Genomic DNA, 12,791 nt, shown 5'->3' on the forward strand with positions numbered 1-12,791 from the left:
GTATATTTTTATGAAATGTGTTTCTGTAAAACTAGTTGATGGTGCACCATTTGTAATGTGCCGGTAGCGCCATAAACCGAAGGCCCCCCGTGTACATGGTTGTCATCGGATAGCAACGTTGCGATGATGCCGTCAACCCCCGTAAGCGCCTGAAGGCACCGCAGTCGAGCCTGATTGCATCGTATGTGATTGACTCATTTGTCCCGTTAGGATCAGAGAGTTGTAGAAACGTGGAGATCTCCCGTTATCTATCTCGATCAGATCAATATTCCCTGGGTAGCCTGTAATCAGCAGCTCTAATCCGTAGTGGAGACTAAATAACGTGCAGTAGTTGCGATTAGGTGGCGGTGCGGTGCATTTAGATGAACTCTAATCTCTGTCACCAGTTGGGAAGGGCTGTGGGTCAGCAGGCTGATCCTTGAACAACCGCGTATTTGTTTGCTTTATGTCACATGGGCCTTCTGTACTTATATTTAGCTCGGGGCTCCTTTTGTTCCCCCCCCCTGCTCGAACTCTTTCCATTTCCCGAATAATAAAAAAATGTTTAGCTGCGCACTTGTATTTGTTTTCCCGCATGGGCTACCACAATAGAGCGCACATCATGGGGAGTGGTGGCTGTGTCCTGAAATAACAAGAAAAGAAGTCCGATTTTTTTTATTGGTGATTTTGAAAAGTTTCACATGCAGTCAACAAATGTTAAATCGAGCAACATTCATGCAGACTGAAATGCTGTATTGTGCATACCAGGCAACAGTGAACCCCCACCCATTTGCAGTTCGCTATTCAACCCAAATCCCTGCATATTAGGAAAGTAGTAATTGGTGTCGAGGAAGTATGTTGAAATATTACATCTCGATTGAGAGACTAAGTTCTTTGTATGTCAGGACGGAGCTAAGCTTTGCCAGCGTTGTTAGTGGGACTTACTGGGTCTTCGCCACCTGCATGTTTATTACAAAATGTGGTTGCTATTTGTTTTCGTGGCACCACAAAACTCGTTTGGAGACAACAGATTCCAGTGACATCGTAACTATTAAATAGGATTACGTTCGGATGAACTCATTAGAACTCATCGTAAATAAAAAGTCCACACACCCCTGTACAAATGCCATTAACTTTTATCCAAAAAAAAGTTGATTAATCATTTCAAAACTTCGTTTGCGAAGAATGTGACCTTTTAACATGAAAATCTTTGCGGAATTAAAAACGACAACAACCAAAACAGATAATGTGGTTGCGAGTGAGATCAGCACACACAGGCCATCATTTCAAGTGCCTCTGATTAAGCCCAAATAAAGGTAAAATGTACTAGTAGGCTTTCCTGACATTTTTTTGCTTTCTATTGCAGAAGCACGAAGGTTTTATGCTACCATTTTAAATTGTTCACAATTCCCTACGTCTTCGGTAGTCTCTATGTTAATGTGGAGATGCACAGTAAACAAAGTAATATTCAACTGAGTGTTTGCTTGTGCACTTTTTAAATCAGTTTCACTGACTGACATTGATAATTCATAAACTTTTAAGTGGGTAGTTTGGCTCTTCTTGCCATGATGGTCTGAGCCCAAAATGAGTCAAATTGGGGATATTAATGTTATTATTTTGGTTTTAACATCATAAAACAGTGATCCAGTGAAGGCCTTTAGGGATGGGAGGTTCAAGGCCAACACTCCCCCCTCAATTGTAATCCCTTTCCTGTGTATTAATCCCCGCCCCATCCCTCTTCCCTCCCTTCCTCCGTTCCTACCTCCCTTCTTCTGTTCCACTCCCTCACTGTCCTCCTCCGCTATCCCGTCGGTTGCACCTTACGCCTGATGGAGCATTAACACCGCGGGCAGCTTCACATTGACTCGGAGAGTGCAGTCTCTACCGGATTTCTCTCGCCGACAATCAGGAATTACTCATTATCGTGTGGGAGTCGACGGGCACAGTTCCCAACTACTTCTCAGATATGCTCCTGTGGATGGATGCTGTCTCGGACTAAGCTGAGTTTTGGATCTTTACGGAGGAAAACAGGATACGATGGTGCCGTTGCAAAAAAGGGTAACACCAGTTATTTGCGGCGGAGTGTCTATTTGATCGGAGTGTTGATTATTGCAATGCAATTTTGGGGGAATCTACACAGATGTAGCAAAAAAACTAAATGTTTAGCTTGCGTATTGATGTTGACAGTAAATTTAAAACGACTTTTAAAAGGCTAACGAAATAATACGACAATTTATTGCAAATATTTCTGCGGACCCCCAATGCTGTGGATCACTGACCCGAGTTTGAGTACCACTGTTGAAATGAGAGGACTTTGTAAAGTAGTATCCAGTTATCTGGTCTGCCGAGTGACTCATTGATGACTGATTGCCTATTGAAGCAAGCAAACAATGCCGGCCGGAAACTCTCCTCTCACTCAAGGCACTATTATTGTCTGGCCACCCCTTTCAGCGGTGAAGGCCATTACGGCCCTTTATAAAGCTACAGCTATACATTGATGGACTTTCAAAGTAAAAATGTATGTTTTTGTTACAGAGTCATCATGAATTCTGATTCATTGTCGAACTTGTCACAATTGTGCATAAGTGTGAATGTAAGTGTGAGTGCTTGTTTGTGTGTATATGCCCTGCAACCCGCTGACAAACAGTCCAGTCTCCCGCCTCTCGTCAGCTGGGATAGGCTCCAGCTCACCCACAAACCTAGTAAGATAAGTGGTATGAAAAAAAGGTGGACATTTACATTGTGGTTGCACAGCGGCCGATTGTTTAGCATGCCTGCTTCACACTTCTAATAGTCACAGTGGCTAGCATGGGAAGCTAACATAACAATATACATCTTCACCCACTCAACCTAGCAAAATAAAAGTAGTGACAGGCAGTAACACTCAGTCCATTCACAGCGTTGGACAAAAGTACTTGGACACCGTGCGTGGCTTTCTGCTCACGTCTGCTAACATTGCACAAAAGGAGAACACACAGCATATAACATTTACATATGATCACAAACTATGTGCAGGATGGGGAGCCGCCAGAGTTACGCCAATCTAGCATGTTTCTCGCTGCAAAAATATAGCGACAACGCTGTGAGTACATCAGTGGATTTTGTCTCGTCCAAGGCACATTTTAAAAACGGCACTGTACGTTGTAATTGTATTAGCAGGGTTTTTCTTCAAGAACCGTGGGAAACTGCACAGCAAAGTAGAGAATGTGACTGCACAGCAAAGTAGAGAATATGGAATTAAATAAAACTGCCATGTTTAGAGCTAAGCTAACGTTAGAAAGCCTATTTTTGACATATCTAGCCATAGCACAATACTGTTCCACCAATGAGCAACTTGAAATGGTTTTCCATTAGGACCATGCAAAACTATACAGCAAAGTTGAGACTGACACGGCTGTATTCAGTGCTAAGGCACAGCAACACGTTAAGCTAGTTAAATTACTGTTCCTGTTTGTTTGTTGACATATGCTAGCCTCCCATTTGATTTGTCTTAGCGCCGGACGCAACACAATGAGTATATTCCACAGTCTCCACTTTGTTGGAGCGGCCTGTAGGACCCTTGTCCGCTTCCATTTGTTTGTTAGCGGGCCTCCTTCCGACGATACATTTTTAATGCAGCGTGTTTTTCACATTTTTCATCCTTGGCATTATCTGATGAAAGCACACTCTGATATGACATTAAAGAGCACTCCGTCTTTGCTGCAGGATCAATTTGACAACTTGGAGAAACATACGCAGTGGGGGATCGAGTTTCTGGAGCGGTACGCCAAATTTGTCAAGGAGCGGTCTGAGATCGAAACCAACTATGCAAAACAAATCAGGTGAGTACTTTGACATGAGTGACTTAAAATGCTTTAAAGTGACTGTGTAGAATGTTTTGATTTTTCAATTGTCCTTCATTTTAAAAACCAACTAATAATTTCAATATTATGCCCAAAATATGTTCTCACATCAGTGCAATTTTTAAAAAATATAATAATAGGTCTAGTAATCGCTAATCATATTACATGGGTGGTGCCCCACAGTACAGTATGCCGAAATGTCTCACCGCCATCTTTCTGCTACGGATACCCGAAGAAGACGATCACGCGATCACAAATTTGCTGGATCAATGACTACATGCGTAACAAATGCAATGCACTTACTTAGTCGCTTGAGGGGATACTATAGAAGTCGTTTGTGATGGATGATATGATTCTTGCAAAATTGTGCTTTTTATGTTGGTACAATCATGGCTTTATTTTGGTATAGTTACTACTTTAATCTCCAAAAATTGCACTTTTATTTTATGAAAATACTGTCTTTGTTCTGGGGAAAAAATTGCAATTTTTGTTCTGGTAAAATTCCACTTTAGGTAAGCAGAGCTGCCATGTAACCAGCATGAAATTTGAGGAAAAAAAACAACCCATGATGTTTTTTTAAGTTGTAGACGTAGATGGGCGTATTTGTGTTTTAGCATAAATGTTATTTGGCGGTTTCTGATTTTGATGGTAATTTGCAATTTGTTTAGTTCGGTGATGGGGTTACATTTGCCGGTGTTGATTTCTCTATGATCCTTCAGGGTATTTTAATTAAAGCACACCACAGACATGTTATTAAGATACCTGTTTTTTTCTTAGAAACAACAATGTTATATCTCCTTCAAAGGGGAAAATGCTGAGTTGAGAGAAGGAAAATCACATGCACAAATATCTGTTGTTGACTTCTAGCGAGAGAAAGTCATTTGAGTGCGTGGTGTTGGTTGCGAGGGCGGTGCTTTTGCGTTTCCATGGTGACATGTAGGTATCAGCGTTATGTACGCCCCCCCCCCAGGTCTGACCCAGATTTGCGTTCCTCCAACCACAAGTGTCCTCCCCATTGCCCCCCACTCGGCGATGAGTGTATGAGCAGCGCAACATAGTGGGGGATTACAAAAAAAAAAAACTCTACCCCACCCCCCACCCCCAACACACACACTCGTCATCTTAAAAGAGTACTGGCAATATGCTTTTGACTAACCCCTTATCCCTGTTTTTTACGGACTAGCCAACATTTTTTTTCTTGTGAAGTTACAATTTTATTGATTTCTTTTTAAATTTTTTTATTTTATTGATCATTTTATTCTGATAAAATTACACATTTTTTGTTGCATGTTTTTTAAAATTCTTGCATTTACTCTGTCTTTCTCTTCCTAATTTTTTTTCTTTAAACAGCGGCCCCAAGCATTCTTTTGTAAATATATATTTTCCAACAATACATTTGCAGTTACAGACGATTAGCTGCTAACAACAATACTAAACAATAGTAACACCTCCTATGTACACCACCTGAAGTATGTCTGTTCCCTCCCATAGCAACCACACACGCTGCACTAATCCACATCTAATCCTCTTCCAATTGCATTGGTGTAAACATGCACAATGCTCTGGTCCAGGCAATACATTAATGCCTCCTCCTCCCCCCAGAAATTCCAGTCCAACATAAGCCACAGTGGCACAGTGACAATAAGGTCTGTTACCTTTTTTCAACACGTTTCCTTAAGTACATGAAATAGGTGAGTGGACCCAAGCAATTTTGACACGTGACATCTGGCCTGGAATGACTGAATGGCGACCTGGGTGCTATAATTAGACAAGGTCAAGAAAAGAAGTGGGGCTTGGTGGGGGAGACTAGGATGGTTAAATCTGCCTAGCAACAGTGCAAGAGAGGCACCGGGGATAAAGGCAGATTAAGCAGGATGGAGTACAGACACATGGGTTTTTTTTTTTTTTTTTTTTTTGCTTATTATTTATTATTGATGCATATTTTCCCTTCCAATGCAGTTAAGTGGTAACTCCAATGTCCATTCATCTTTTCGTTTTCTTATCCTCCCCATTTATCCTCATTTGGGTTGCGGCTGAACTGGATCAGTCTCCAGTCAAGCACTGGCCTCCCTTCTCTGAAAATAATTATTTTATTTTGGTAAAATAAAGACTTTAATATGGTAAGATAATGATTTTATTCTGGTGAAGTAATGAGTTTATTCTCGTAAATGTATGATTTTTGTTACCAACGACTTCAACTTCAACAACTTCAATTCTGAGAAAACTATGGTTTTATTCTGGTAAAAATAAGGATTTTTATATGGTAGGATTGTGATTTTATTCTGGGAGAATATATTCTGGTAGAATCATTTCAATCTGGTAGAAATATGGTTTACTCTATTGTAGTAAAATTACCATTTTATTCTCATAAATATACTTTTTACATAATATTACACCGCTATTCTGGCAATTTTCCGACTTTATACAACTGTATTGTGATAAAATGAGGACAATTTTAGTCTGGTAAATAAAGAGACAGAAACAACATAATAGATAATACATGAAGGTGAGACAGGACAGCAACAATGAGAAACTGTGAAACTAAATACAAGCAAACTGACGAGATAATAGACTCACCTGGATGCGACGAGTGGCTGGAGGTAGCTGATTGGTTGACACAAGAAACAGGGCTGACGAGAACAAGCGGAAACAAAAACACGACGGTGGACATGAGATGAAAATAATGACACAGGTTAAATGTGACAAAGCATGAAAAAAACCTGACTAGCATCCAAATGAAATCAACAAAAAAAACGGCCATGACATTTAATCTGGTGAAATAAGGACTCAATGTAGTAAAATTGCAATAGTAGTCTGGTAAAATTACGAATCTATTTAAAATTAAAATTTTACCCTGATAAATTTACAAAGTTTTCTGGCAAAATGACAACTTACTTCTGATGAAATCAGTTTTATTCTTGAATTTTTATGACTTTATTCTTGTGAAATTACGATATTATTCTGTTCTGCATGTGAATCTATCCCAAAGGCCATTTATGCGTTTGTGACAGAGTAGGTACGTAGCATCCGTCTTCGCGTCTCGTGCCACTCAGCCCGAGTCACAACAAGTGGGCGTTAGAAAAGCATGTTTGCGCATGTTTGTTTCTGGTGACTGGCTCCGCGTTTGACCTCCCCCGGGGCTCGGAGACTGGGAGGGGTTGGGCCGATGATTTATGACCCGACGAGAAGGATGGAGATGTCGTAGCCGGGGCGGAGAGCAATCTTCGGAATTGACTGGATACACGCTCTGGCAGTTCCACAAGGGCTGTGTCAAACAAACATAATAACAGCAGTCACTTATGGTCTCCAGTATCTACCAAATAGATGGCGGCATTGTAGAGGTTTTATCGATTAAATTGAGTTAATTTCTGACGATATATATATATATATATATATATATATATATATATATTTTTTTTTTTTTTTAAACAAGCCATCATTTTTAACAGTTTTCCTACTCTTAAAACGCGTACTGGCTGATTTGCACTGCTCCCATTAAAGACTGGCTATGTTTATGCTATGTTCCCGGCAGCCACCGCAGCCCCGTTTGCCCAACACATAATGTGTTGTGGGATTTTGACCATATTTTTCCTCCATATTTCTGTCTTGTTAAGTATTCTCACGGTCTGTCACGGGGGGGATAGAGGCTCAAAGGCGCTCTACGGTTGAGTCCGTGGTCTACTTCAGATGCCAGTACGTTCCCTTCCGGACTGTCATATTCTGATTGGCTATACTCACATTTCTTACATTCTGTCAATGGATGAAGCATGGATGGCAGATTTGGAGCATTTTTGTGGCACCGCCAAAGTGGTATCAAGCTCCCCTGCTGGCGGCGTCAGCGCACGGTGGTTGGGAGGGTCCTTGAGGGGGGCATGATTACCGCTATCTTTTTTATTTATTTATTTATTTTTTTATGAGTTTGTTATTGTAAAAGTAGTCTGGGAATTGTTCACTTATTTCTACTATAGTCTTGTACAATTACCGTACCGTTTTAAATAATGACTTTATTATTGTTGATGTTGTACGAAGTACAAAAAGTTCGGGTGCAATTCATGCAGTTTGATGCATCATTGTATGATGTTAAATTGTTAAACATTGTTTATTCAATGAGGGTTGTGTTTACATGCATGTTTTGACAATTGGGGGATTTTTTTCGCAAGACCAAGCACTTATTTTCACAATATCTGTAGAGAGAAAAAAATAACACTTATTTTGTAGAATTTAATGTATGATCATGTTTGGGAGAAAAAGTTGATGAAAAAAATGTTTTGAATAATGTCATTCTTATTTGCTTATTTTCCAAGCAAAATTGAAAAATCTTTGGAAATCTTGGATTTCTGTGAAAAAAACCAACAATTTTTTCAAGGCCATTCACTTTGTAAGTTTTAAATGGTATTAACATTATCATAAAATAAAAAAACACTGCTAGTGTCCATCATTTCTGGAAACTGCTGCTTGGAATCACAACACCGTTGTGTTATTGTAGCATCGGTATATGTAAGCATCCGTAAATGGTAATAATTATTCATATGCCTAACATATAAGATTAAATGACTCTTTGGCTCTCACAGGAATTTATCGAAGAAGTATCAACCGAAGAAGAACTCGCGGGAAGATGAGGAGAGCAAGTAAGCTACGAGACCCACATGGTGAATGTATACATGTTTTCTCCCTTGAATGAAATGTCAACATTGCGACGTTTGTTCAGGTACACGTTCTGCAGGGCGTTCCTGACTACGCTCAATGAACTCAACGACTACGCCGGGCAACACGAGGTGATTGCTGAGAACCTGACGTCGCAGATCATCACAGAGCTTTCGCGCTATCTGCAGGATCTCAAGACTGAGAGGAAGACGGTGAGTCGTCCTTTTGAGGAATACTTGCGCACACCTTGATGCCGGCTTTGTAGGTGGCTAGTTTTATTGAAGAGAACAGATTAAAAAGGAAGTCACATTTTTTTCTGACCGTCTTATTTCCTGATGGCATCATATAGCTGTCAATCCTCTTTTTCACATTAAAAATATTAATACAAGAGGCTGCAAAGGGAAAATGCGTTTTTTCTGTATTCACAAAAAAGAGAAAAAAATAAACCCAACTTGATTCAAATGTTTACTAAATATTTAGTCATGGTGTTGTGGTGTATTCATTTAGGGTTTATTTTGGGATTAATGAACATGCTGCAGGTTCTGGCGTACCAAAGAACAATCCCAACAGGAGGGTTAAAAGGGAAAGCAGAGCCTCTTTTCCAACACAGAATGAAGCAGCCCATTTTGTGAGCACGCTTCACTCACCCTGCGCTGAGGTCATGCTCGAGTAAATATAGCTTCACCCAGAGGCTCGCCCACAAGTGCGGAACGTGTCTTGACTATAGTGTCTCTCAAAGCCTTCGCTGACTTTGAAGGCATTTTAGAGAAAATAAGATATACAATGGAGTTGCGGACCGACAGCTCATGACTGTCATTACTATCGTGTGTGCGCTTATTAGGCAAAATGTGACCAGCTGGAAAATGAAAAAAAAAGTCACAGAGGACTCTGGTATCACGGAAGCCCCCAGCTGAGGGAATTGGAGTGGAAAAAAAGCCAAAGCAGAGGCTCTTTTTCAAAGCAACACTGACCCTTTTTTTAAATCTATGTTCACTGTTGACATGTTGCCCAGGGACACGGCTAGCGATCAGTTTTTATTTGACACTTTGTTCATGGTGTTCCATAGGGGGGAAAGGGGTTGGGGGGAGGGTGGTTATCTAAGCTTTTGTGAAGCCCCCTCCACCAGTCCTTTTCCTGCTCTTTTGGCTGGATTTGATCTGGAGCGTTCTGTCCACTGTTCACATTTTGGAGCCTATGCAGAGTGACACTTGTGGGGATTTTCCCACAGCTTTTTTCACTGCTTTGGTTCATTCAACTCTCCTTTTATATTGCGGGTCAAATTGACTCTTTAACGTTACATTTAATGAACGAAGAATGCACAAACGTGCTTTAAAAAAGGCACTAAAACAAGAGGCTCCTGTTATGTTGCGGGTCAAAATATCCAATTTTACAATGCACCAAAAAAAAATAAAAATAAATAAAGTTAGACACAATTCAAACCTCTTGTTACGTTGCGGATCAATGTGACCCCTTAAATTCCTTTAAATACTGTTTGCTAAACTGCACCAATAAAGGCTCCAAAAATCCTCCTGTTACATTACAGGTCAAATTGGTAAAATACACTAAAATACACCAAAATGCAAAATACACCAAAATGCTCCCACAAAATGCACTGAGATAAGGATCTTAAACACAAAGTCAAGAAATAATAACCAGCTTACTAACATTACAAAAAGAATGCACAGTGCAAGAAAAACATTTTTTGATTTTTTTTTTTAAATGCTTTAAAAGATATGAATCATAGATATGGAGAACAAAGCATAGTTTTTAACCTTGATTTGAAAACATTCACTTTGGGGCTGACTTCACTTCTGATTGCAGCTCATCCATTTACATGCAATTTAACAGCTAAATGCTGCTTCACCGTGTTTGCTTCGAACTCTTGGCTCCACTAATTGGCCTTAGTTTGTAGACCTTGGAGCCCTACTGGGTTTATTTTATTAGCATTTATTTAAGGACCACAACCGTTCAGTCATTTTTAGACCAATTGCAGAACTCTTTTGTACAAAGCCTCTCAATCCTAATTCTTCATATTTTGGGAAAAATGTATGCAGTATTCTTCAGAATAAGCTAAAGTAGAGATCCAGGTCCAACTTGAGTCAGATTCTTCTTCTTTTGATATGATTTGACAGGTGCATTCACTTGTGAGTATCTCACAAGGCTTAAGTTTTGCGTAACGCGCCCACCTGCCCTTCACTGTTTGTGTACCCTCTGGCTAAGCTCAGCTGGAGGTAGCGTCCAAGGTGAGGCCCAGAATGTTGGGATTTTCAGATTGCTTTCACCACATCACAGCCTGGATTTTAGTATTCAGGCTAGTTATGCAAGCATATTTAATTAGCTTAGAATGAAACAATCCCAGAAGAGTTTGGCTTTGCTGCACAATACAGTGTTTCCCCGCTTTCCCTGTGGGATGAGGAGACGGGCTTGTGATTGTGATTGTGCTGAGTAATGATTATAAGGTGTTCAGTCAGCAAACAGGCCGCTGATCTCAGGCTTAGGTGTCATCTCCATTAATGACTAAAGCACCAGCGTGTACTACTTTAACGGTACTTGGCGTCTAGCGCCCTTTGTGTTTTATATGTGCACTTGAAGCCGCAGTCCTGAATGCGCTCAACCAGTTGGAAGCAAATGAAAAATATTTCATCTCATTCGTCCGACAGTTGGGAAGCAAGTGTTTGGCCAAAAGTCAGCTGAAAACCACAGTGTATGTGTGTAAGAAGTCTTCAGGTTCGTGCTGTGGATGCTGGCCCTTGTGTCAAAGGCAAAGGAGTCTGACGCAACCATAGACTAAGAATAGCAATGCAGTCAAGAACACATAAAGCAAGTCAAGACCAAGACTTGGACTAAGGAACTGTTAGGAGTCATGACCATGTCAAGAACAAGACAAAGGAAATGTAAGGCAGAGGGAATGTGAGACAGAGTTAATAACAAGATCAAGACAATGGTAAGAATGAGCTGAGAAGAAGACCAAGGTAATGTGTGGCAGTGTCAAGATCAACAGAGTAAAGACCAAGACAGGGAAATGTAAGGCAGAGCAGAGAATAAGACCAAGGCAGTGTGAGACGAATCAAGATCAAGACCAAGGAAATGCAAGACAAAGGCAGATGAAAAACCATTTGAAGATCAAGACCGAGGAAATGTGAAACCATGTTAAGAACAAGAGCAAAGCAATATGAGACAGTCAAAACTAAAACCAAGGCCAAGAAAATGTTACACCTAGTCAAGAACAAGACCAAGGCAGGGGAAGACCAAACTAAGAGAAAATGTTAGACTGAGTCCAGAGCAAGACTAAGCCTGAATAAAGAACAGGACCAAATGTGAATCCAAGTCATGAGGAGCAATAAACCGAGATCTAGGAAATGTGACCCAGAGTCAAGAACAAGACCAATACCAAGTGGAAGAGAGCCATTTAAGACTAGTACTGTAGGTAGTGCAGTAGGCAGAAATATGGCTTGGGGGCCTTTCATCAACAGATCTTTTTGAGTCTGTGTAAATTCCTTGCTCTTATCGGCCTTATCTGTTTTATTTCTTCTATGATTTGTGGCTGTTTACAGTGATTATTGTGTGTGCTGACAATCGTGCAGGAGTGTGTGTATGGGGGTGCATTCCTGTGAAACACGTCATGACAATGAATGACAGTCTTGTTAGAACTTCAGTGTGTATGCAGATTTGTGCTTTGGGGGGGGGGATTCAAACCATCGGCACCTACTTTCGTGAGACCTCACTTTTGCAAATGTGGTTTTACTTTTTGTTAACAAAGTCAAGTTGGACCGTTGTGTTGCAATTGTGAGCTAAAACTCAAATTTGCCTGCGTTAATTAACGCTAACCCTAATTAACCCCAGCTCTATCCCTAACCTAGTCCGACCTCTAAATGTACAGGTACTTTAACTAACTCTAACTCTGACCTAACCTGAAACTCTGCTTTGCTACGTAACGTCAGAGCGGAAACAAGCTGATATTTGCCATGCTATCTGCCTCGAAAGCAAGTCTATAGTATTTATTTCACCAATTGTAGACACACTAACTTAATTTCAAGATGGCCTGATATTAATATAACCAGAGGTGAGCATTTTACTAAATTTTGCTGGTCCGTCGTTCGTCAGTCCATCATTTTTCTAAACGAATGGTAATTAATTATCAGTTGGTCAATTATCAGTCCGTCAGTCAAATTCGTCAGGTAGTCTGTCAGAAGTCTGTTGGTCCACAAAAAAAAAAAAAAAACGTCAGCAGAACGGACGTCCATCAGTTAGTCTGCTTAAAGAAGTGTCATTCGTCAATTGTCAGTAAAACGGGCGTCCGTCAGTGAATGCCCACCTCTGACATTA

General features: G+C 40.4%; 1 protein-coding gene across 25 annotated transcripts in view; it reads left to right on the forward strand.

Annotated features, from left to right (window-relative positions):
* Positions 1–12,791, forward strand: part of fnbp1b (formin binding protein 1b) — a 59,080-nt gene that overhangs the window by 13,386 nt on the left and 32,903 nt on the right. For 24 of the 25 annotated variants that reach the window (XM_086052874.1, XM_086052867.1, XM_086052871.1 and 21 more), the window contains exons 2-4: positions 3,685–3,800; positions 8,393–8,449; positions 8,530–8,677. In XM_086052874.1, coding sequence (XP_085909000.1) covers positions 3,685–3,800; positions 8,393–8,449; positions 8,530–8,677 — 321 coding nt within the window. Of the gene's footprint in view, positions 1–1,774; positions 2,038–3,684; positions 3,801–8,392; positions 8,450–8,529; positions 8,678–12,791 lie in introns of those variants that run through there. The other variant, XM_086052875.1, reaches the window with a different exon arrangement.

Source organism: Filicampus tigris, chromosome 15 (genome assembly GCF_054856515.1).
Source record: "Filicampus tigris isolate MCC_2025a chromosome 15, RoL_Ftig_1.0, whole genome shotgun sequence".
Taxonomy (NCBI): domain Eukaryota; kingdom Metazoa; phylum Chordata; class Actinopteri; order Syngnathiformes; family Syngnathidae; genus Filicampus; species Filicampus tigris.